The sequence below is a fragment of the Neopelma chrysocephalum genome, unplaced genomic scaffold (genome assembly GCF_003984885.1).
Source record: "Neopelma chrysocephalum unplaced genomic scaffold, ASM398488v2 Primary Assembly neopelma1_45, whole genome shotgun sequence".
Classification (NCBI taxonomy): Eukaryota; Metazoa; Chordata; class Aves; order Passeriformes; family Pipridae; genus Neopelma; species Neopelma chrysocephalum.
The window spans coordinates 9,106,169-9,132,336 of NW_020897704.1; the positions used below are offsets into that span (position 1 = coordinate 9,106,169).

A 26,168-nucleotide genomic window follows, 5' to 3' on the forward strand; every position below is an offset into this window, starting at 1 on the left:
GAACAACCCCAGCAAAGCCCAGCTCAGCCTGATCCACTCATTCCTCCTGCTTCTTACAAACCGAGCAGGTTTTCAGACATTCCTTGTCTTTCAGCTGCATGGAATTGGCTGTTAATTAGCAGCAACAGTATCTGAAAAAATAATCAGAAAATATGATTTCTTCGGTAAGGTTATTTTCTAACTTCTGTGTACCAAAATACAACTTCACATAGGGCATTTTGCATAAGTTAAACCAGGTGTCTCACATGTTGCGTAGTTTGAAAAGCCAGACCTGAAATGTGGTGGATGTGTTTCAGCAAGGCTATAATTTTGTTATAGTCACTTTCCGAAAATGTCAAAACAGAGATATGAAACTTCCCCATCAACAAATTTACCAAACCCACAGGTATCAGTCGAGCAGCATGTAGCATTGCTTCTTATAAAACTTCTTGAGTTAACTTAATAATTGTATTTTTCTTTCATTTTCTGCGGAGGTCAATAACTACAACGATCCCGGTGGAGGCAGGAAACTGGAATGCTTTATTGGACTCACAAGTTCGTATGTAAAGGGTTTAGGATCTTCATATTCAACAGGGGGTTGTAACTATTACAATTTCTTACAAACGGGGGGGGGGGGGGGAGTTTCAGGGAATGACATAAGGGAAAAACCCAGGTTAACAAACTTGGGGTCTTACACATATGTCATAGGGGAAAACCCATTTTATCTTGGGGGAATTACAAGGGAAAAAAGGTATTCAGGTTTGCAGAATGCACAGGATCCAGGGAACACAAAGGGAGAGATAAAACACAAAAGATTTTCTGCACAGGTTTGATGAGATCAGGATGTGGACTCTCTGGCTTGGGCAGGGCATGTGATAACATCATGCAAGGTGTCTTTTCACATTCTGCTGGAGAAGGCCGGAAGAATCCACAGGGATGAGGTCAATGAAAAAGGGTTTTCCCAGCTTCTGTAGCCCATGACTTTTAACGAAGACCACTCAAATGTATTATATTTTGGAATCCAACAATTTTCTTTTCTAAAAGCCTGTATCATCACCAACTGAACTACAGTCTCCCTTACACAGTATTGCTTTCCCACAGCTTGGCAAAGTACATGGAGTTAGGGGATTTCTTCAAATGCCTGGTTTTCCTCTGTGCCATGATTTAGCCCCAGCTGACAATTCAGCCCCATGCTGCTACTCACTCACTCCTCCACAGTGGGATGGAGGAGAGAATCAGAAGGGTAGAAGTGAGAAAACTTGTGGGTTGAGATGAAGACAGTTCAATAGGTAAAGGAAAGCTGAACACACAAGCAAAGCAAAACAAGGAATTAATTCACCACTTCCCATGGGCAGGAAGACATTCAGTCATTTCCAGGAAAGCAGGACTCCATCATGCATAGCAGTGACTTGGAAAGACAAACACCATCATTCTGACTGCTTTCCCCCTCTTCCTTCTTCTTCCTCCAGCTTTATATGCCAAGCATGATACCATATGATCTGGAATATCCCCTGGGTCAGTTGGGGTCAGCTGTCCTGCTGTGTCCCCTCCTTGTGCATACCCAGCCTCCTCACTGGTGGGGTGAGGGGCAGAAAAGGCCTTGACTGTGTAAATTCAGCAGTGGTTAAAACATCCCTGAATTGTCAGCACTGTTTCCAGCACAACTGCACAATATACCAGCTACTGTGAAAAAATTAGCTATACTCCAGCCAAAGCCACCACACTGACAAAATATTATCCTTTTACAGCAGCAAAGACATTCCATGAACTTTTCCTGCACCTGTGGTAGACCCAGACTGTGTTTTTCACAGGCATCTTTTAATGCAGTACAGATAAAATAAAGCTACTATGCTTTTTTATTGGTAAGCATGGCACAAAACAGGCTTGAAGTCTCTTGCTGCTTCTCATTAGTTCATGAACAGATGTGTGGGTTGAGATCAGAAAATACTAGACTGGAGTGACTGCCAGTGCCCAAGACTATGTGTATGTTGTTTCTATCACTGTTGATCTCTGGGATACCTCTGTCCCCAGCTGCCTAACTTGAGGTACCGGCTTGCCAGGGCAAAGCAGGTACTTTGCACCTCTTTGTGAGGCAGTATTCAGGTGTCCTGACTTGGGGAACCAGAGGAGAAATCCTCATCTCTCCTTGCATCTGCAAAGTGGCAGCTGTCAGAGGTGGATCTCTCTTGAGGGTAAGGACATCCTGTGAGCAGCCCACAGCACCAGCCCAAGGTCCATGGCACACAGTACACCTGTAGAGGATAGGAAGTATTGGCCAGGTCCCAGCTTATTCTCTGCATGCAATTTTTCAAGTTTCCCCTTAAACTAAAGGCTTTTTAAAACAATACTCTTGCAAGTTGAGGTGGTTGATCTGATAATTCCTGCTGCTCTCCTGCTGAACTGAAGATGTCCTTATAGAAAATTACTTCCCATCTTTTGTAATGTTTTTGGTCCAGCATCCAAGCAGCTTCTTCAAACACAGCTTTAAAATGTCTTCTGCAAAGACAGCAGAACGTTGAGTGCTTTGGCAGGAAGGCTTTGGAGAGTTTAAGCCTAAAACTCCTCTCCCCTATCAACTTCAGGCACTCAACTCTTGCAGCGAGAGCCACAGGGCTGCAGTTGGAGTACATCTTACTCTGAAAAGAGAATCAGGAATTTGCCAGGTATTTGGATTATCCTCTACTGTGTTCCCAACGTTTTAGGAAGGCTTTATATATGGGGCCTGAGCTTTATTTCTTCATTTCCACAGATTATTAAACTGTCAGTCTTCATATTGCTGGTGAAATCCTATTAAAAAGTTTCAAATAATCATTACAAATTGAATCTTCTCCCACGTGTCTCATGTACTGTGAATCCTATTTTCTTAGCACAGCAACATTTCAGATCTAGAATTAAAGCCAGAAGGATTGGTATAGTAATTAGCCCTTGTAATAATTTTATCTGCAGTGCTTTGATGCCTTTTAATATTTGGTGAATTAATGACAGAGCTCTTCCTAGCAGCTTTTCTGTCTCTGCATTTTTGTGATGCCATTTGAAATGGGAATTGTTTTAACTGGGAAAGGCCTGGATGCAATCACCTGCAGTAGGTGAGGAATGCCTTTGGATGGTGACTATGAAGATAAGGAAAGGAGAAGGGCCAGGCTTTACCTTGCTTTCAGAGACCCTTGCAGCCTGCCAAGCCTGTCTTCCCTATGCCCTTCAACAGCAAGGGAGAAGCCCAGAGCTTGCCTTTGCCTTACATCTACATGAACTTCCAAAGATGTTTCTCAGTGACTGGGTACAATCCTGCATCTTCTGGGACCATCTTACCTGCATATGTCACCTTTCTGCTAAGTTCTGACCTATGGCAGCCTGGACCATGTCCCATTTCCAGGGCAGCTTCTCAAAAACATCCCCTTCAGTGCTGACTTGACCTGTAGAAATCTCAGCCACAAAATCACGCCTAGTCAATGAACAACAAACTTCAAAGAAAGGCTTAAATAAGCAAGGCTGTGAAGGGAGGAGGAGAAAGAAGAACCACAGCTACACAAATTTTGGAAGCATGAATTATCCCCAGTGACAAACCTACCATTAGAAGCTAGATGCTAGTGTTTCTGGAGGTAGGCAGACTCTAACCCCTCTTGTGGGGTTCTTCTTTAATCCCGGTCTTGTGATGGCTCAGAGAGTGTGGGAAACTGGTTTAGAAGCTTCACAGGTATGATGGTTGGAAAGCCCTTCTGGAGGCATCCAGGCCACCCTTGAGGACAAGTGGGACAAAGCACAATCAGGCCCATCAGTCTTCCATCTGTCTGAATCTTGAAGATCTCCATAGATGGGGCTTCCACAGCCCCCATGGGCAGCCTCTCTGTCACTGGTCTGATGAAGAGTGCAGCCTTACCATGAGTGACATGCCAGGCAGCAAGGTTTGATCTGTCCTCTCCCACCAGCGCCACTTGTGCCACTGCCATTGGGGGATTTTGCTCCTCTGCTTTGAATACAGAGAGTTGGGTTTGATTGCTAAAGCTGTTCTGCACTGCTACCGGGAGGCAGTGCTCTTGCAGGCTCAGGTCTTGGAGATGGTCCAGGGATACTGCCTTTTTTCCCCCTGGATGTAAGGAGAAGGTAAGGCTGCAGTTGTTACCATTAAGGACGTGAATATATCTTTGCACAGATAGGTTAAGTTTTAGTTTACCTCCTGCTGTGTCAGTGAAATGTTAGGAAGATAAAGTGCATTATGAAGCACCACATAGAGTCCAGGTAGATGGGGGAGGTCAGTTAATAGTTCAAGTCCATTTGAAATCTTTTAAGTTTTGTTTTATAATTCAAATTAATATGGCCATTTTCATGGCTGCTTTTATTATGCTATTGCTTTCTTCCTAAAGTTCTTTCAGCATCATCAGTGTGCAGTTGATAGGCTGCTGTTAACTGCTAAGGGACAGATTATTATGTGTAATGGCCCTTAGACAAAGAAAGCGGGAGAACCAAACCAAACAGAATTAAGTCAATTGGCTTCAAGAAACAGATTTCAGTACCCAAAGAAAGATAATAAATAATAGTTTGTGGAAAAACAGTTCAAAAGACTGAATAGTTCGGGAGAATTGTCAGTTCCTTGTGCCAAATGATGTTATGATACAATTCTACCAGCATGTAGTCACACTGGAAATTGTAGCAGGAGACCAATGTGGATTATTTCAGCTCTTCAGTAAACTCAGACAAGAAATAAGTACAGAGAAAATGGGCGTGAGGTCAAGTGAGCAAGGACAAATATCAAAGGACAGCATGTGCTGGAAGACAGAAAATCAAATTCAAGAGAAAAAGAAATAAAGAATAGCAAACCCCACAATCTGTGGAGTCATTACTGGAAAGAGAAATATCAGAGGACACATTGGTTCACTACTCACTGCAGAAGAAAAGCTAATGGCAAGCGGTACTGAGGAGACAGAATGCCTTTTTTGAGAGTTTTCACAAGAAGCTCCAGTAGTGATCAAACAGCTAATGTAACAAAGGGGAAATGATACAAATTCAGGCTAAAAGGAAAGAACAGGAAAGTGAAAGATGCTAGAAAGTACAGCAATACATAAAATATTTTCAAATTATTGGAGCCTGATGGAATTTGAAAGTTGAATACTCTCCAAGGATACTTCGAGAACTGCATATACGATTTCAGAGTAGAAGTGAGGAACCAAGAAACTCCATAAAAGAAAATTGTATCTCTCACTAAGAAAAGACAGAAGAAGGCTCTGGTAAATGCACATCATTTGGCTTATTTCTGAGTCCCAGAAGAGGCACTGAAACAAACAAACATCCTATTTTTAAATGCTTCAAATATATCAAATATACAAGTAATAGCCCCTGTAAATTTGTCATACACTAATTGTGTCTACTGATGGGTTTGATACCATCTTACATGGGGTTTTCAGTAGTGAGCTAGATGGATAACACCTAGAAAATGCTGAGAGTGAGCACAGTCCTTCTGGTCAAAGGGAAGGAATTTGAAAGGGCCAGTGGAACTTGACAAATCAACAAATGGTTACAGGACTGGTGCCACAGGCAGGGGTTTGGCTACTTAGATGGTGGTCCCACTTTGAGAAACTTGGGCCACTGGGAAGTGATGGTTCCTGAAGGGCAGTACAGAGGAATTCCAGCCACTCCAGCCAGTGAGTTACCTTAATTTGGGGCCCAACTTAACTGCCTCTTGGCAAATCCACCCACCAAGGGGGATAAACAAGCAGAGTTAGAGGTGGATGCCAGCAGGGTTGTGATATTATTGGCATCGTGGAGATGTCATGGAATGGCTCCTGTAGTTGGAATGTTGTAATGGAAGGACACAGGCTCCTTAGGAAGAAAAGGCAGGAGAGGAGGGAAGGGTGTTACCCTCTATGTCAATGACCATCTGTAGTGCATGAAGCTCCATCTCAGGGTCAAAGAGGAGCCAACCAAGAGCTCATGGGTCAGAATTAAAGGGAGGGCAGGGACAGGTGACATTACAGTGGGGGTCTGTGACAGCTGCCTGGCCAGGAAGACTGAGCACATGAGGTCCTCTATGGGCAGATAGGGATGTTCTCACACTCAAAAGCCCTGATCTTCATGGGGGACTTCAACCCCCCTGATACCTGTAGGAAGGACAACACAGCAATGCATATCCAGAAGGTTCCTGGATCTCTTCTCCTTCTCCAAATGATAGAGTAGCCAACAAGGAGAGCTGCTATGCTGGACCTTGTTCTAACCAACAGAGGGGCTGCTGGAGCATGTGAAGCTCAAGGGCAGCCTGGGCTATAGTGACCATGAAACAGAAGAGCTTGAGATCCTTGGGGCAGTGAAGAGGGTGCACAGCAAGCTCGATACCCTGGACTTCAGCAGAGTAGATGTTGGCCTATTCAGGAATCTGTTTGGTAGAGTGTCAGGGGATAAAGCCCTGTAAGGAAGAGGGATTCAGGAAAGATGGTTAATATTCAAGAATTTACTCCAGACAGCTCTCCTGCCATGTGGAATGGGTGTTACTGAGATATCAGCAAGTGCTTGTGGCAGCTCTTTGATTTCTTCCACAGCTGATGTGGAAGCAACTTCAAAGGGTCCAGGGCCAGTTCCCTGTTTGTACTCCCTCAGCACCTGCATCCACGAGTACTCCAGGAGGAATCTCTCTGCCCTGATCTCAGCTGTGGCAGCTCTCCCACCCCCTACCCCAGCAGTACTTCCCCTCTCTGGTGTGGGGACCAGCGTGATCATGGTTGCAGGCAACCTGACCATTTTTGTTCCTGGAGACACTAAAGAAGTAGACAAACAAAATATAACCAGTTCAACGTGGACGTAGGTAAGACTGAGACAAAAGCTGTTGCAGGGCATATAGGAATTAATTCAGGTAATTGTCAAACGCCATCAATAAAATGACGGAGATAAAAATGGTTTACATGCATCCTGCATAACAGGTCTTAACACTTTGGCCTTTTCTTCCTGGTTGATTTTTAAGAGACATACAAGGAATTTTAATCCTAGCTAGAGTACTGAGCAGTGTCCTTCAGTTGATTTTAATTATCATAAACACTGTCAATGTAGTTTCAGTAGGTTCAGTACTCAGATGCAGTGAGCAAAGCCTGCTCCAGAAAAAATCAGAAAATCAGACTGCACAATGTGAAAATTAATTCATGATTGCTGTCAAGGAACTTGGGTATAATAAAGGAGGAATAAAGTGTTTCTTGTAAACCTAATATTAAAACATTGTTCCTTTCTGTTCTTCTGCAAAGAACATTTTAATGGGATTCTGGAGGTGAAAAATGCATTAAAAACAATTATCTCTGTAATTGCTATCTTGCTTCTCTTGACCTCAGAACACACAATCTTGCACTCACTGTTCGGGAATTATTCCTGTAGATACCTATGTAAATGGGGTCAAATATGTGAGACATTTCAGATTAGCGGCTAACAGGAAAGTAGAGTGATCAGAGGCTACAGGTACGTTTTTACTGTAGAGGAATTGTGCAGAGTCTGAGCTCCCAGCATTTCTCACCCCATCCCATTACTCTAAGCACTCACACAATCACTATGTCTCTGGCACTGAACAGCTGATATTGAGGTTATCTGATTGCAGCTGTACTCTGAACTGCTTCCAAACATTGCATTATTTACAACTGCAATTGAGTACACACAAGCAACTGAGGCTCGTGTTCTCACCTACTGTGATACCTGGCACTCAACCCAAAAAAAACTGACAATGGCCTTTGTGTTAGATGATGAACCTTGCCACAGATTTGCTGTGCAAGCTGCCAATTTCCAATGGGAGATATATTAAAACAACAAGGACAAAAGCTTAATCCCACCCTTTTAAATATGACTATATGGGAATTGGTTACTGAATTAGGATTCAGGATTCATTCTTCAAACTGTACTGTTGGAGAAGGGCTCCCCAGTACTCTCATGGAAATCATCCAGTTGAGTTAAATGAAAGCTGGTAGCAGGACTTCTTGGAAACCCAACCTTTTTCTGCTTTTGCACTGAAAAGTGGGGAAATATCACCACATTTGTTTTATTGCAGTTCCTCTGGCAGGATGGCTCTCAATGATGCTCAGCCACCTCAGCACTGGTGGCTGCATCCCTGCTGTCTTGCCAGCTGCAGCAAGGTGAAGGAGAGCCAATGCTTGTGCAACTGCTCTGTGCACCCTGAACGTGTAAGGGCAGACATGGCTCTGGTTCTGCCCACTCAGCTGGAGCTGTCACAGCATCACTGACACACCTGACACAAGGGGCTGGAGGCAGCTGAGGACAGTTCAGCACCACATGGCTGTTGGAAGGATGCAAATGCTCAGATGCTCTGACCTAGAGGTTGCCATGAGCTATCCCCATCACAGCTGCTATTTTTAATCATTTTAACCATTGCAAAGAATTCAACAAGAGGGCCTAAGGTACTCGTTAGCTGTCTCTGGCCCATGGTGCTCAGCTGGAGAATCTGATGATGAAAAGCCTTTTTTTTTCCCATTATAAAAATGGGTGTCAGGCACCGAGCTGCCATAAGTGACCCAGGGAATCTCTTCCCACACCTTTTTCATAAGACAAATGGTATTTCTAGATTTTTTTGTCTGCAAGGCAAGTATGGAGAGTACTCTGAAAAATGTACCACTCTCCCCCTTAATCTGCAGAGACCCAGAGGCACCGGCTTGCGGGATATCCACCAGCCTGGGACAGTGTCTACCACATTTACCTGAATGGAACACTAAATGTCATGTCTGGCCACATCACAAGGAGCTGACCTGAGAAGGCTGGAGAGGGTGTCCTGGTTCTTTCTTGGAGGTAAGAGTATTAAGCTATCCCTAATGTGCTGGGGCAGACAGGACTGAATACCCTGGAGAGAATTAAAGCCCATCACACACAGGGAATCAGGGACCATACAGGAAAAGAGGGACTCTTGGACTCTACTTTTGACTTAAACTGAGAGGAGATGACTGAAAACAGCATGTGAGTCAGGGTTTATCTATAGGTATGACAGCTACCTGCAAGTAGCTCTATACTAGTAAGTGTGTCAGCTTGACATGACGCAATTACAGCAATCTCCTCTTCCATGTAGACAAGAGAAATTGCAAAGGAAATTATCTGCCTCTACAAGATAACCTTGTAAGAATCTCTTTACAGGAATTGAGTCTAGACTCTTCAGAGGAAAACTCCCACTGGCTCCTCCTCAGAAGGAGAAATGACCTCCCAGCAACGCCTGCGCTGCCTCCAGCTGAATCTCTAGCTCCCAGGCAGAAGAGAATTAGATGGCCGAAGTTAAAATTCCTGGGTCACATTGGCAGTGAAGCTGTTCTTGGATGGTGTCAACTGAGTTTGCCAGAGATACGAAATGCAGATTTGAGATCAGTGGGTACTAGCAGTTTTATCGGGTTGATCTCACTCCTGAGAACTCCAAAGGATATATTATTTTATTTCTGGTTGCACTTTCAATGCCTCTTGCTTCCAGAAATGGTTTTTCTTTCTCTCTGCCTGGCAGTGTATTAGTCAGAATCCTTTTCAGAGGCTCCTTTATACATTGAAATTGGTTTTAGAAGCAGGCACCTTGCCAGTTATTTTTCTCCCATTTTCTTGGGAAAGGATCAGACATTCATTGTCCTTGTATTTGTAACCATGGCAAAATATCTTACCTTATCTTTTCTGGTGCTTATGTGGTAACACTGCTGTTTTCTCCTGGAAGTATGTCAAATTGCCTCCCCATGATTTTAAGTCTATTAACATTTTCATAGGTACCTTTCCTATAGATATATTGGAGTTGAACTACACAATCTTCTCAGCAGATTTTGGGCATTGTGTTTTGTAATGACGTAAGTTCTGTGCTTACATGATCAAGGCTGGAGATCAACAGATTTTTCTTGGTGGATATAAAAGAGAAAGGAGGAGTAATATTCTCCTGCCCAAGAAATGTGAATACCTCCGAGCAACGCTAAATCCCTGGGGCCTATCTGCTGCAGAGAAACACACTGTATTTTCTCTTTGGTGCTGAAAAATAACAGCAAAGCATAGAAAAATAGGAAAGTATAGGTATATGGAAATTATGTGAAAGAATAAAGTATTGTATGAGGAAAACAAAGACTGTGAGAAGAAGTGTAAATGTTCTTGATGCATTATCAGGTAGTGAGGACTAAAAGAAAATATATTGGAGGAGTATTGCAAACTACTGCCTCCTGTATTAAACAATTATCTTCTATTAAGATCTTCAACACAGCAAATTTTCGTGCTTAAGCTTGTGACCTCACTCAATTTCAATTGATTAAACACAACTAAATCAGTTTAGGACATCTTTAAAGATGACCTGAAAGGGAAAGAAGCCATACCAGTTCTGCTTCATTACCGAGTAAGCACCCTTTTCTTAACATCACACAGGAGGGTATAATACTTCCTGTTGGCTTTTTATTTTTAGTTTTTCTTTGTTCTTTGGGAATTTCTAATTGATTTTTGCAGGGCATTTTTGTACTTTTAGGTGTGTGCATTTATAATCAGATCATACAAGTAATTTCTCTGCAAGACTGGAGAGCAAATGTGTTGGTAATACAAAGAAAGTCACATTTGAACAACTGAGAGAGGCAGAAGTTTTTAGTTAAACTATTTTAAGGTTTGACTGTTTTCAGGGTTTACTATCTCCAGCTTCCCACAGTGCTGTTTGCATCAGCAACAGTGTGGCCAGCAGGACAAGCATAGGGATCATTTGCCTGTGCTCGGCACTGGTGAGGATACACGTCGAATCCTATGCTCTGTTTTGGGCCTCTCACTACAAGAAAGACATTGAGGTGCTGAAGCATGTCTGGAGAAGGGCAATGGAGCTGGTGAAGGGAATGAAGCACAAGTCTGACGAGGAGCAGCTGAGGTGGTTGGAGGTGTTTAGCCTGGAGACAAGGGGGGCTCAGGGGAGACCTTACCACTCTCTACAACTAGCCAGGTGGGTGTTGGTGTCTTCTCTCGGGTAACAAGTAATAGGACAAGACGAAATGGTCCTAAGTTGTGCCATGGGAGTTTTAGATAGAACATTAGGAAAAATTTCTTCACTGAAAGGATTATCAAGCGCTGGAACAAGCTGCCCAAGGAAGTGGTGAAGTTACCATTCCTGGAGATATTTAGAAGAGATATAGATGTGGCCCTTAGGGACATGGTTTAGAGATGGGCTTGTCAATTCTGGGTTAGTGGTTGAACTTGATCTTAAAGGTCTTTTCCAACTTAAACAATTCTATGATTCTATTGTATTGCTGCCTGCAGGCAGAGGTAGAGCCCAGTGAGCTGGACTATGAAAAGATCCAGCATTGCAGGCAAGCACGGCATCTCACTTTGTCCTGGGCCCTTCACCCTGCAACATAGCCCACATCCTCATGCACCTGCAGGGAAGGTTCAAGCCTCCTACATTATTGGGATGGCTGGTTTAAGATTCACTATTTTTAACTAAAATTGAGGATGAAAGAGAATGACACGGGCTGTCTCAGTAGGGATGAAAGACCCAGAGCTGTGAGAGGGCAACCATAGTCTTCATGTGTAAATACTCACATTTGAACTGGTCTTCCTTTATAGTCACCAGAGAGAAACAGGCACAGCCTGTGTGAACACTCCATTCTAATGAAACTGCCTGAAATAATCCAACTGAGTCACACCCTATAAGAGCCCATTTCTCACTCTTCACTAGAAAGGGAGCTCTGGGTGATGGACTCATCTGTAGATATTTGCACCACAGACATCTAACATTAAGGCAAATGAATCCTTTGATTCCTCTGTAGCTGGCTTCAGTTCCAACACCTCCTGCCTCTATGTGTATTTTTTCCTGTCTTCAGAAGTATTGTATGACTTATAAGCTTCTTTGGGAAAGAACAAGTAAAATTGATCAAAAATGAACCATGCCCTCTTGATACAGCAAATAGACTTGGATGAAATGAGATGAGATAAAAACCTGTCAGTATTTAAAGGCCTTATCATGGCAAGGCTTTGCGAACGAAGATTTGGGAAGGGCTCTACCCACGTTTCTTGCAAGATTTAAAGGCCTTATAAATGGATAATTTTGGCACAGTTGTGGTAGTCTACGCCTGTCTGCTGCTATTGAGTTCAGAAGTGGCCTCTTGCTCCTTTTACTAGCAGACATTGATTTCTACCATGGTACAGACCTGCAAATTTCTTTGCCAGAGAAATTGATCTTTGGAGGTGTGCAGGGTCCAGAAAACCTATTGACTACCCTGAAAATTGAGGCCACTCAAGTTGTAGCCAAAACAGGCTCCCATAAGCAGTGTTCAGAGCTCTCCCAGCAGTTCTCCTTTCCCTGGATGTTTGAGTCTAATGAACATTCAAGCTGGTGTTAATGATCTTCTAAAAGTGTTCATGTTCTGAATATCCCAGCCAACAACAACTCTTTAAATAGGTAGGCGGTGACCCAATACAACAGAACATCCTATTCATACAATCACTTTCTTATGTTTAATTTCCTTTAATTTCTGTTTGTCCAGAAGGACATTAGCTTTGGTGATTCTCCATCAGCTCTGAGCTCTTTTCTCCTTAGATGTTGGACTGTTGGTACAACCAGTTTGACATGATGGGACCAAAAGCTGAGAGAGAGAACAAAATATGTGGTATGTGATCCAGGGTCTTTAGGAAACAACTTCACAGTTATTTTACTAAGAAGTGGTCTATGGTCCTTGGTCCATTATAATCAGAAGGAAATCTTGCAGGGCTTTGGGATCCCAGAGGGGAAATTAAAACAGATTCAATCAGTAAGGGACAGCTTAAGAGGTGAAGGAAAAGCTATGTTGTCCATGGCTAACCACAAGCATGAAAATTGTGTTCACAGTTGACTGGTGGCACAAAGGTAGGACAGGAATAGATCATTTAGCACAACTCTTGGAACCTGGCAAAATCCAGATCTAAGAAAAAAAAAGTCTAAGGTTAATGGAGTCTTTAAACTAAAAGATCCCCCATCCTTGGTGCCAATGGCAGACAGTGGGGCCCTATTGTAACTGAGTGTTTTAGGTCACTCAAAGAATCACCAGCAAAGGTATTGGCAAAAGCAGGTTTAATATAAAAGGGAAAGCGCAACAAAGTGTGTTGGCAAGGTTCACTCTACTACTTATTAGATGGCTAAAGCACACAGAGAAAAATCAGACTAAAATAAAAAAATCAGTCAGTCTAAAACTAAAATCAATCTAAAATGATCTACATGGAGGCTGAGGATGGGAAAAGGGTAAGGATGGGAAAGGGTAAGGATAAAAAGGAAGGAGGGAGACCTTTCTGTTGAGTCGCAAGGCTCAGAGTAGACCCCCTTGCCAAACTTTGCCATGGACTTGACCAGTGGTTTAGGCATAAAGGTTTTAACAACACTTAAAATTCATTGAATTTTATTGATAGCCTAACTTAAACAATTTAACAAAAGATTCTATAGAATTTACTATAAGTACAACAGTAACTCACTTATAGGCCTAACTTACTTATGAATCTAACGTACTTAACAATCTAAGAGAGCAACATTCACAGTACATTTGCTACAGCGAATTCACACTTGCACACGCACAGACCTGAAGGATTTTGTTCAAGGTGAAAAATCCCCTGTGAAAAAATCCCCCTTGCATTCAGTGAAATACACGTTGGATGCCTTGCCTCTTCTCAACAGACAAAGGGTAGAGCCTCAAGGAGTGGGGGTATCAGCCCCTGCTCAATCATCACTTTTCAACAATGGTCCTCCAAGTATGGCAAACTTGAGAATTCGCTGGCTCTGAGAAGTGTCCCACTCGGGGGGACATTGCTGGCTACACACCACTGCAGTCCAGGAGAGCTCAAAGGATATCACTTAGGACCACTATTTATAGAGTTGCAAGAGAGCTGGCTTTAGTCATAGTAATTTTCCACCCTGGCTGCAATTTGGGTTGGTAACTCTCTTTGAAAGGTCAATAACAAAAATGTTGTTCCATTTGGGTTGTTATTCAGACTAGAAAAATTAGTTTCTAAGGCTGTTTGTTAAAACCGGGAGTCTGTTTGACAGATGTAGTTTCTGGGAGAAGACAGTGTTTCTGACAAGCTCGAGACCAGCTTAGCCCAGGTACCAAGGCCTAAGGAGCATTTCTGAGGTCGTAGTGTGGCTCGAAGGTGGGGTGTGGTTGTGCCATCACAGGCAAGAAGGACCATTGTCTTCTCCTGCATGAATGGCCATGTGCTTTGGTGAGTGGGCAAAGCAGGCATCACCCTGCTGGGGATAGTGGGGCTCACAGGCTGCAGGCAAAGTCTTGGTAGCACTTTAGGAGCAGTGAGTGGCAAAGATTTACTGTCTAGACTATAAGGCCTATTTTCTGTTATCAGTTTTAATTTGGACAGGGCTTGCATTGCGCTCTTTCACTGTATCATCCTGTCCTTTGGGGAGAAGGCTCACAGAAGCACCTGATTTATCTTCCCTCTAGCACTTATTGCTTTGTGCCTACTGCTGCATCCCCTTCTGTGTCTTAACTAAAGCCTAATACCTCCAACCTTCTTGGTCCCTTCACACAGCAGTCCCAAGATGCTGCTAATGAGAACAAATTACATTTTGGCATTAAACTTTTTGAGATCCAGGGGGACACCTAAGGTACAAGAATCTAGAAGACGTGTACTATCAATTTGTGCAATGACATTAAAATGGGACTCTAGTGACTGGAAGCTGATCCTGGGTAAATTTAATCTAGCAGGAAAACAAGGACTTTCATCAAAATTCATCAGTAAAATGGCTGGGTTGAGATGATGAAATATACTGTGTATATTAAAGATCAGATGTCCCCTTTTGGAGGGGTGAAAGGCTTGAATTTCTTTTCTGGTCTTTAAATCTATGTGGGAATTCTCTTTTACTCGCTTCTCACCCCCCAAAAGTATGGGATTACATACTTTAGAAATTATTTCTTCTAGTGGAAACACCAATTATCACAAGGAAGTCCACAGGGAAGCACTATGGTGTAGGCCATGCTAAGGGGAACACCAGATAGCTGGTATCTCTCTCACAGATTGTAGGACAGGTTTTGAGTCTATGCTATTCTCTGCATCCTTTCTGCTGTTCTGTTTGCATTTTAACCTCTGAGTGTCCTGGATAAGATCCCTACTTTGTGGCCTGGGTGAGCTATAGCTGATATATTGCATTTCAGCAACAGCAAGGGCTCTAGGGAGTGTGTGATGTCTACAGACACATGGATCAGGTAGCTGCTGTTGAAGGTCCATCTTCATGTCCAGATGCTAAAAGACATGCAACCCTGCTTGCCCTGTGTGCTGCCAAACCTCAGTGGTGCTGACCCAGGAGCCACCCAACACCTTGGGCATGGAGGCAGAAAAGACCCCTCAATTGCAGTGGGTTTGTGCCTCACCTACTCAGAGGATACCACCTAAGGAGTCTTTCTCTTGTACCTTTTGCAATCGGACATGTCTATCTCTTATTGGCCTTATTAGCCACCAGCGTGCTTGCAACAAATGTGGATAGAGCCTTCCCCAAATCTTCGCTCACGAAGCCTAGCCATGATGATACTCAGAGGATATGTGTTTGTTGACATCCCTCGATATCAACATCTGGTATTTGATGTGCTCATGTTGTAAAAGCAGGAAGGTGAAGCAGTGGGGTCCGGTACAACACTCTACCACATCCCCCACATATATCAGAGCAGCAGTATTGTCCTTTTCCAGACTAGAGAAAGTATCTGCTCCCAAATACTCTTCTGTGCTCTGTTTCTTGGCAGTGTCTCTGGCAGGGAAGATGGTTTGGAGAAGAAATCACATGAACCTGTAGCAGGTCCAGCTAACGGATATTTCTCATGTGGTCCACCAAAGGAATCCTCCTTCAGACAAAGGATTTGCCCTCTGCAAGGCAGAAAGTGCCTGCACTCACTGTCAGAGTGAGCTCGACCAGCATTTGGAAAGCTCTGGCCCTGAGCTGAAACCAGTATTGTGTGTCAGGATTTCAGAAGGCCATGGCTGTACTTGAGAAGAGTGATGGAGCACTGTTTCTTCATGTAAAGATTTTTAATCTATCTTCTGAAAAATATAGCACACTTCAGCCTGTACCTGTTGAGGATGTCTTAGGCACCATTATAGGAATTTCCCTGACCTATGTTACATACAGATCAGGAAGTCTCTTTACTATGACAGTAACATCTCTTATAGCAACTCCTGGCAGACAATTCTATGGGTGGAAAGAAGACAAGAAAAGGCACCTTGCTTCATCTGGAGGTTTGGCAAAAATCCTCTGGTAGCCACTATTGGTACAGTCATCACTGCAGCCAGGAGCTGTCCTGCTAACACACAGACATCGCTCTCCAGGGCAGCCAAGAAGAGCAATGTGTCCTTTCAGTGTCTAATATCACTGGTGAATAAAAGATAACTCCCAAGTCCTTCCTAGTTGTCGATGACATTAAACCTGGCCCAGCCCACAAGGCTCAGCAAATGAGCCAAGAACCAGCTGTCACCTGAAGTATATGGTGATGGCCAAAGGCAGCAAACAAAGTGCAGTGTCTCACCTGACACCTTTGTGCTCCTGGGTGACTCCTGATTCTCTAGACAGAGCTGTGAGTCTTGCACCACCAGCAAGACATTGGAAATTCAACATGGTTTATTACCATCTGTCTGTTGTCTATTACGGCATTTATAACCAAGGAAAAGGCCAATTTTTCTGTGACAGTAAATCTACGCCATGGAACAGAAGAAAAAGTTTGTTTTGACTTGCAATCTGAGCAAACCTGACAAGATGGGAACAGAAAAGTGAAAGAACAAAAGGCCATTTTTATAGCATTTTTTAAAAAAAATAAATAACAAAGCTGAAGTAAGGCAGCCAAAATGTTCAAAGTGTTGCTGCTAGAGCACTTTCCTCTCAGTATTTTTCCAAAGTCACCTTCTAAACAACTAATGCAAGTATCACCTCTGTAATCATGTCAAAAACGCTTGGCTGCTTGCTTTCAAGCGCTCTGGATTTACAAGAAAAGAGTAGTGTATATGAAATTCATTCTCAAAACAGTTAAAAATAATCTAGCTCACTCTAGGGATTCAGGATTTCCAGTGAAACCCAGTGAACAAGGCAGTAAGGTGCAACTGGCGCTGACATATCTGCTACATCTCATATCCTTCACCTCAGTATACAAGTACTTATACTTTTCAACATTTGTACACCCCAGACTGGCTATCTTGACATGCTTTTGATCCCAATTAAAACTCGAAAGTATACATGATAATATATGCAAATTTTTCATACATGATGCAAAAGGTAATACTGAATTTCTACCTGAGGCATTCACTGGATGAAATGCACAGTTTTAGTACAGTAGAGAAGATGCCCGGGAGATTTGAATGTGGTCTTTGAAGCCAGCAAGCTGGTCTCACTTGAGTGCTTAAGTTACCCAGTCCTTAGTGAACAGCCTATGACAGGGACTGCAAGAACCCGAGAGTCACCAGAGGTCCATGATCTCTAGGTGTGACACTTGGCTTTCCCAGCTGCAGCCAAAGAGACATTCGCCACTGAAGCTTGCTCTAGAAAGCTATAAAGTTATTATCTCAAAACCATCACCACTCCAGGCCTCGTGCATATCATGGTGGTGTCAGAGCCACATTTGACAGGCTTGGCTACCCTGTAAAGAGCTGCCAGGGGAGGGAATTCTGATGAATGTATCCCAGTAAGGTTTCTCATATCTGGCTGATACACATGGAGCAATCTCCATGTATTGCCCTGTTCAATGCTTCTCCTTGCTTTCCTAGTCACTGTCAAGCATTTTCTCAAGAGCACAGAAAAGAGATCAGGAGCAGATTGGAAAATGGGGATGCTGCTGCTGTGGCACATGCAAGGTATGCAGTTGTGCTCCACTCTACATCTTCCTCTTGCAGCAGGAGGGCAAGGCATTAGAAGTGCTGTGGCACAGATGGAACCTCAGCAGCTCTGGCTGTCATGCAGTCTACACAGGTAAGAAACCTGTGCGAGCAGCCATGGTGCCCATAGAGATATTCATCTCTACAAGCATCGATGACTGCTGGAATGACACTGAAGCTATGAAATATCCCAGTTATTTCTTGTAAGTCAATACAGAGGCCACTCTAAGTGGGACTCCATCACTGTGCTGAAGCAAATACTCTCCTGTCATACTTGCTCTGCGTTTTCTAAAGCAGCATGGCCCTCTGTATCCAAGCAGGGAACACAGAGTTGAATGCATCAGGACATTCCATCTGAGGATGTACATCAAGATACTCTTTTCCTGGTATTCACCTCCACAGGCTCCATTTCCTCAAGATCATGTTTTTCACAGAGAGCTTTATGATGTAAGGGTCCCCTAGATGGTGGCTGGTCCAATGTCCTGCTCAAGTTTCATCAGTTTTCTCAGGGTAATACTCTGTTAAGAATGTCAGCAACAGAGAGAGGTTGACTGTTCAAAGGAGAAGATCTACCCTCCTCTATGCAAAGCATGTAGGGTTTGAGTTGTTCTGGAGGATGGTCCCTGGTTTAGATGTTTGTGGTCAGGGTAGTGCTGATCTAGAGCTGAGCTCTGAGTCATGCTGGCAACACCTCTATTCTCTACATTGCCAGCTCACTTCCCCGCAGAGCCTGTGAGTCTCTGAAGCCATTCAGATTGTCTCCTCTGGCCGAAATATTTCTAACCCACATGAACAGACCTAGAAACCAGGATCCTGCCTCAGAACAAGTTTTGCGTGTTTGTTTGTTTGTTTGTGTTTGTTTATGTTTTGGTTTGGTTTGGTTTTTTGTTTTTTACTGCAGATGAACCACTAAAGGAGAGAGGAATAAAAAGATGGCAAAGCTGTGCACCAAAATAGGACGTGAATGTAAGATGGAGCACAAGAGGGACACATACAAGAAGTGAAGGCAACATGGCAAGTGAAGAGAACACTCAAAGGACAGCTTCCCAGCTCGTATGAAGAAGAGTCTGTGTGGCACATGGCCCTCACTGCTCCCAGCAGAGACAACTGCAATTCCAAATTTAAGAGCAGAAGCTTTGCAGCCTCTATGGGTAAAAAATCAAAGAGTAGACTAAATAGATTACACTAATTAGGAGATACAATATCCAGAGAAGAACAAGACAGTACTTTCTTTGGGGGACATTACTTGTTGCCCAGGTGAAAAATGAAATTTTCCCAATGGATCTGTCCTGTCTAATGTCCTTGCAGATATGCTTTGGAATAAATTATGCAAAGTCATTGGTTTGGGTATGTATCTGATCAGTTATCCCACATCCTCCAAGACATTTCCTATTCAATTTCATTCATTAAAAGAATGAACAAAAAATACATTTAGTAATTGAAAGGAAAAGTAATGCTGTTTTCCCAGCACTTGGAAACATGGGATGCTGTCTTACATCCAGCTAAGTGAGAGCTAAGTCTTGTCATGTAACCATAGTCGCAGGAGGTTTTGTTCTGCACTCCTCTGTCCAGGAGGCTGCCATGGCTGCCTTCAAATTCATCACTGTCCAATGCGATTCATGGCATTACTGGTGCAGACTGGGATTCAGCCCCTCTCAGTGCTGCAATTGCTGAGAGCTGTATCAAGGTGGCAACTGCTGGTGCCAGTGACATCTGCCACCACTTGTGCTTAAAAATTGAACAGCAGGACCTGAGAGCAGGGCAGGGATGAGTACTGGCGCTTGGGAATGAAACAGCACTATCAGGAATAGGGCAAAGTACCTTGCTGGTGCATCCAAGCCTATTTAACACTTCTGGGTGAGTGGCAATGCCGTGTATTGCAAGCAGATAAATACTACTGAGATCTTTGGTTTGTAAGTTTTAGTGCTGGAAATCACATCGCACTTGCCACAAACAAATACTACACTAAGGGACAGATTAATGGAGGAGGTCTGTTTTCTGGCTGAAATCCAAATTACTTTTATGCTGCCTCCTGAACTTCTTGAAATATTAGAAAATCCGACTTGGCCCTGTCAAATCATTCCTGTGAGTGAAGAGTAGAAGGACGTTGCTGCTGGCAGTCCCACTGCCAGGCTGTGAAAATGCTAAGGTCTCCTCTCTTCTCTCCTGCTGCCCAAACTGCTGGGTTCCCAGACTCCTGGAGCCCCCAGACCCCTGCCCACACCAGCTGCCCTGGGTGCCAGGGGGTGCCATGGCACTGGAGACCCATCCTCAGCCTGAGCCACCAGCCCCCAGCCACCTGGCCCTCGTGTAATTTGCTGTTCGCAGAAATGATGTGCCTTCCTCTTTGGGCTTGGTTTTTCCTTATGCAGAATCTTTCCAATTAGTGATAGCTTTTTGGCTGTTTAGTAGATCAGTCCCATGCTTATGTATGAAAATTTTCTTCAGACTGTTTGTTCCGCATCCAAGTGTTTAATCAGCGATTATGCTTAAGGGTAGTCTGTGTTTTTATTATCTGCTTAATCAGATGAAAGAACGCTCTTTTATCTTTTTTTTATTTATTCTTAATTAAGAAAATGACGAGACATTGCATAAGAGGAGTGCAGCCTTGTACCTCCTAGGCAGGAGCAAGCAATGCTGCCAGGGGAAATATCTTGCACACAATCTTCCTTTCAGATCTGGTTATAAAAAGTAGTGGCACTGACATGATCAATTTGATAAAAACCAACTGCTGACTTACTGAACCCTTCACCAGCCCTGGACAACTGAAAATGCACTTATTAGAACAGCTTATCCGTGTTTATTTTTATAGATAAATATATAAAGTATAATCAAATAAAGTAATATATATATTTAATACACAAACACCTCTTTTCTTTGAGGTTACTATTGATTCCAGTGAAGCATGAATATGCTGAAAAAGAGAAAAAATAATTTAAAAAAATATGGTTAATTGAAATTTCAAATCCCCTTGAACAAGTCTCTGCTCTTCCCAAGACATCTGCTTCTCAGCTGGGGGTCTTCTGCTCCCGCAGGAGCAGCACATACCTGGCTGCAAACCAGGCTCCAGGAGAAAGACCCAGCGTTAGCAGTTTCCCCACCACTGGTTTTAGGTCAGTGACAATTCATCAGTTTTTCCCCTTTAATATGTTTTTCACAGCTTTCCATGGCTTTGCTGTTCCTTTTGGGAACGGGTGTTGTGCTCAATTCCTTTCCCTGTCACTGCAAAGAATTCGACACTACTGTGTTGAATCTCCTTTAGGGAGCCCCTCATACCCCCTTGCTCTCCTGCAATCTCCTGGGCTTGCTGGGCAATGGCATCTCTAGTGTTGCCCACTGATGTCACCAGTGTTGTAGTGCTCAGTGGTGACCACGGTGGCAGGGCTGACCACACCTCCTTGTGCTGTGCTTGTTCCTCTACCCATCTCCCATGTCCCTGCCACAGCACCCACTGCCACTGCCCTCTGACCACTCACACACCCAGCCACCAACCCACTACTGCTCTGGCAGCCGGTCCCACCTGATGCCTGCCCACCGGCTGTGGGGCTGCCTTTTGATCTGAGAAAGAAGTGACAGGAGTATTTGGGTCCCTTTGGCAGTGTGACTGTGTTTACAAGTCCCCTTGCCCCCCTCTAAACCCAAGGTGAATTCTCATGCACACACAGGTGCCAGCACCCCTGCTCTGTCTTTTCTTCTTCCTCTAGAGCTCATGACAAGAGCTGAAACCCTCCAAGACAAACTTTTCTTGCACCACAGACAACAGTTGACTTGAAAGAGATTTTTGTCAGCTTCACAGAGCACTATTATGGTATTACTTCAAGTGCCAAGTGCTTCTATGGAATTTAAACCTGGAGGCTTCCTTGGAGAGGCTTGTTGAAGACCAGGGCCCTCTGTGCAACCACTCCCAGATCCTCCAGTGACAATCAGACATCAGTCGAAGCTGCCAGCTCTGCAGACAGCTGCATCCTAGGACAGCCTATGATGAGGACAGACTTCCAGAAGCAAACCCAAGGAAGGTAGTTCACCACAAGGCAGTTCCTCATGGTTATGATTACTATATGGTCTCCTAATTGAAATTACCTATTTGGCTAGTGCCTTCATTTGGGGTTTGTTTTGTTGGGTTTTTTCTCAGTTCTCTGTGAGAGCAGATGCCAGCCTGGTTTTTCTGACAGCAGGTAAGATCTGACTTGTTGAATTTTACCTATTTCATATCTTCGATCTTTGTGAGATTTGCCTTCCCCTCTTCGATGAGGCAGGACAGAGGGATGTTCTTGCTTCTCCTGTCAACACCTACAGGCACCTGGGAAAGTGGTGATTTCCTTGCAAGGAAAGTGCCTTTCCAAAGACCATCAAGGCTGTGATTCTGCCTTCATTTTTTTTTAGATTTTGCTTAGGTTTAACTGAAGTTTTGTCAGCAGCTATATAGGTGTAAATGAGAAACAGTTTCATGCCTGACTCACTCAGTACTCCACCACATCTTATCCCATCTGGCAAGAGCTCCAGTTCAGCTGCTGCAGCACAAATTTCTTGCTCTCAGGAGGCAGAGACAGGGCTGCAGGGTCCAGGAGGTCAGAGACCCCTCTCAGGAGGGGCTTTGAAACAAATTTCTGTGAGGTCGCTGTTTATACCCCCTTATCTCCCGGGCTGTCTGTGCCCACTGCCAGAGCAAGACCTGCCCCATTCCCCTGGCTAGTGGGGCTCTTCCAGCCACCCGGCCCACAGGTCTTGAGACATCAACTTTTCTGCCTCTGCCAGATGGATATTGGAGGAAACAAATGTGTTCTCAAAAATAGTGCCTCCCTGTGTGGCTCTGAACAGCCGTGTGTCACTCATGCTCCTCCTGAGTCTGGCTTTAGGTACAGCTGGCTGCTCTGGGCAAAGAGGGCTATTATTTCTTCCCAGAACAGATTGTCCATATGATGGACGTACACAATGATTCAAGCTCTAAAAAAACCCCAAAACCCAGGAGAAAAACCAACCCTTATGGCCAGGGCAGAGGCAGCACAAGGCTGCAAAAGCCAGATAGGAGTCCAGCAGGAGGTCACTACCAGCCCTGCTCCCCTCATCCAGAGCCCAACCACGCCGCACTAGGGCTTGCTCCCTTGGGCACCTGCATGTGGGGCTGAGGTAGATGACCATGATGAACCAGTGGGGTGGCTGTCACTGCAATGTTCCCACACTCCAGCCCTACGGGCAGGAGAAGGTTCTGAACAAGCCATGAGGGTCGAGGGGTGGAAGCCACAGTAGGAGGAAAGAGACCAGAGTAAGGTGCCCCTGTTCTGAGTCTCTGCTGAAGCTCTCCTTTGAGGTTAAACACAGCACAGAAACTTAAAACAAGCAGGTGGGAGAGTTTTCAAATCATGCAGGGACTTTGCCCTCCTCCTCAGCTCTTGTGAGATCTGCCCTGGGAGTGTGGGCACAGGCATGAGCCAGCAGGGAAGGCAAAGCAGCACATGCCCAAACCCCTGCTCTTTGACTCCTAATGAAATTCATGCAAATTTTAGAATGCGATTGAGATGTCTGGAGCTTCCTCCACCTGTCACTGGCTTATTTCTAACAGAAGCCATAATGAGGCACCTGGAGGACAGGATCGTTTCGTTTTCTTTACAGTAATAGCAATTTAGATGCTCTGTAATGTAATAGGAGCGAGAAGGGAACAGAACTGGAAGAGCTTGCTGGCTTGTCAGGTCTGATGAGCTGCAGCACAGAGGGCAGGCAGGCCCTGTCCTGCCATGTTAGGAACACAGCTTTGCAGTCCTATCTTGCAATAAAACCTGCCTTCTGTTTTTCTTGGGGGTTGACCATGCTGACCTGAGGCACAACCACCCAGCAGCCGGGTGCCCTGACTGCCCCCCTGCACCTCTCACAGCACAGCAACAACCCAGCACACAGCAAAAGCCAGCAGCTTCTGGAGACAAAAGCAGCTATTTCAGCTCCTACTAACTCAGCTAGGCCTTTCCCAGGGCCCTTGGTCTTCTGGATATGTGCCCAGTACACTCTGCAGTGCTGAAGCCAGAGTACAGAGGCATGTTGGCCCTTGGGGAGTGCCAGCAGGCATGGAGAGCACTGCTTTCAGGCTGGGAAATCTTACCTAGAGACCATCAACACAGAGTTTGGTGCACCTGCTTATATATTTTAAGCACAGACTTGCCTGCAGCTGCCTCTGCAAAGCAAACAAAGCCCCTGGTGCCCTATGTTGGCCAGTGAGCATTTATTGGACTTCCTTTGCATCTGAGCAGGGCTGGTGCTCCTCAGCTAGGCAGGAACTGCAGCAGCATGTGCCTAACATACAGCACAGAGCTCAGCCAAGCTGCACCCTCACCGACTCCTGCTCTGAAAACCAAAAAGTCCCTTTTACTGATTAAAAGGTCAGAGAATAGGGCCTGGACCTTCCTCTCCATTAGCAGCTGTTAGTACACCGTGAATGCAGGACAACTCTGTTGCTTTGCTCCCTGGTCATGGGTGGGTATTTTCCCCTTGCTTCCTGAAGCTTTCTTTGATTCACTGATGCTCCTGCTGCTCCAGGATGGCCTTACAGGGAATTTTCCATGAGAAAACTCATGGAAACAAGGATTCTAAATGGTTGACTTGTACCTTGTTTGCTGTGATGCTCCTGTGAGAGTCCTCAGACCTGAGCACTGTCCTGCCCCTCCCAAAGCAGAGCTGGGGCTGTGTGTGCTGCCCAGGGCACCAGCTGCAGAGTCCTGCCAGCTTGTGGTGCCCAGGGTACGCATACTGGGAGAGAAATGCTGTTCTTAAGTTGTCATCCAGCTTCTGGGACACGACTTGGCAGCTCTGCTTGGATGCAGCGTTGTGCTGGCTGGTGTCCGAGCTCATTTAGCACCTCGTGATCTACCCCTGCCTGAGCAGCATCTGGCTCTGCAAATGCTTCCATCGCTGTGGGGAAACCACGGGCAAGCACGGAAGAGGGACTCCTGCGCCGTGCCCTGTGACGCAGCACTTCTGTGGCACCAAGAGCTCAACATTCATTTCATGTGGTCCCTTTCCATCAGTCCCAGACAGCTGGTGGGAGGGGGTGCCTGTGGGGGTCACCTAGCCTGGGGTGAGGGTAAATGCCCACATAGAGCTAACGGGAGGGAGCTCATCTCTGCAATACAGGCTTGGGGATGAAAGAGAAGATAGGAAAAGGAGGGAGAGGAGTGGAGTACCTGCCCACAAAGTACAGCAATACTTTAAATATGCACTTTTTCCTATTTCAGTCTAACAGGTTTTAAATAAAGCAACAATTCTGTTGGTTTTGCCATTGTGAAAAAGAGTTTTTGGAAGTCTGGTACTTCCTTGCAATGACAGGTAAAAGACAGATCTATTGATAATGACACAGTGCATACATGAATGAGCATTTATAATCCTTCTGTACTGTGAAATACCTAACAGTGACAGAAAAAAACCCACACTAACACCATGGGTGTGTGCTAAAACATGTATTTCTTTTCTTGCTAATTCTTCCAGGGCAGTGGGAAATGTTGCAGTGTAGCTGACAACATCTCTCCAGTAATGAAATGCTGCAATTCAATGGATTTCCACACTCACAGTGGCATTGCCTGCCTCCTGCTTGTATTCCTCCAAGAGGCTTAGCAAAATGAGAAAAGCTACTTCAGCAGCAACTGCGGTGTGTCTCCAATTGACCTGTGGGTTTGGGGCTTTATCTGCTGTAACACCTCTTCCTGTGCTGGAGGGCATTTAGCAACAGGTAAATAGTTATTTTCATTAGCAGATTTGACTCCTCCATAGTGTGAGTTCGACTGATTGAGTCACAAGAGTAAAATGCTAAAAAGGAGTTTTATTCTAAGCTTTTTGTCGGGCTAGCAAAGTGGTATTTGCTGAGATTTATATAGGTCTGAGTTATAGAAAGGTGACAATTTTTGAGGAGGTCTATATAGGAGAAAATGAGGATGACTCATGTTTAAAACCAATGGAGTTTCTTTTATCAAATACTTGTCAGGGTCGCAACAAAAGTGAGTGTCTGACACTCCAACTGGAGGAGCAAACCATGAGCTCAACATAAGGTCAGTGGGGAAGAGCATTGTTAAGTGACAGCTTACATAGTAAAGTGATTTCCCCTCCACAACAAGGAGGAATTTATCTCTGAATTTTAACATGATGAACATGCAAAGCACAGATTTAAGGGCATCTGATAATGTTAATCCAATTATGGTTTTATTCCATCATCCCTTAAATGCTTCTTCAATTCTTTTATCCAGAGACTTGATTGTCTATTATGAGTGAGTGAATCAGAGATACGAGGCAAATACCAGTTCTTGTTACTGAAGAAACTGCATATTTCAGTATAGCCTAATGCTATGAATCCTGGGGACCCAATGGTATACTCTGTGTCCTTCCCTGTAAAAGGAATTGTAGGGAATATTTCTGGGTTTTATTGTGTTTTCGTT

At 44.4% G+C, this 26,168-nt stretch overlaps 1 protein-coding gene across 1 annotated transcript in view; it reads right to left on the bottom strand.

Moving 5' to 3' along the window:
• Positions 1-938: 938 nt before the first annotated feature.
• CPNE8 (copine 8) overlaps positions 939-26,168 on the bottom strand; it is a 109,275-nt gene continuing 84,045 nt past the window's right edge. The window contains exon 20 of the mRNA XM_027679287.1: positions 939-1,388. Coding sequence (XP_027535088.1) covers positions 1,347-1,388 — 42 coding nt within the window. The 3' untranslated portion in view covers positions 939-1,346. The remainder of the gene's footprint in view (positions 1,389-26,168) is intronic.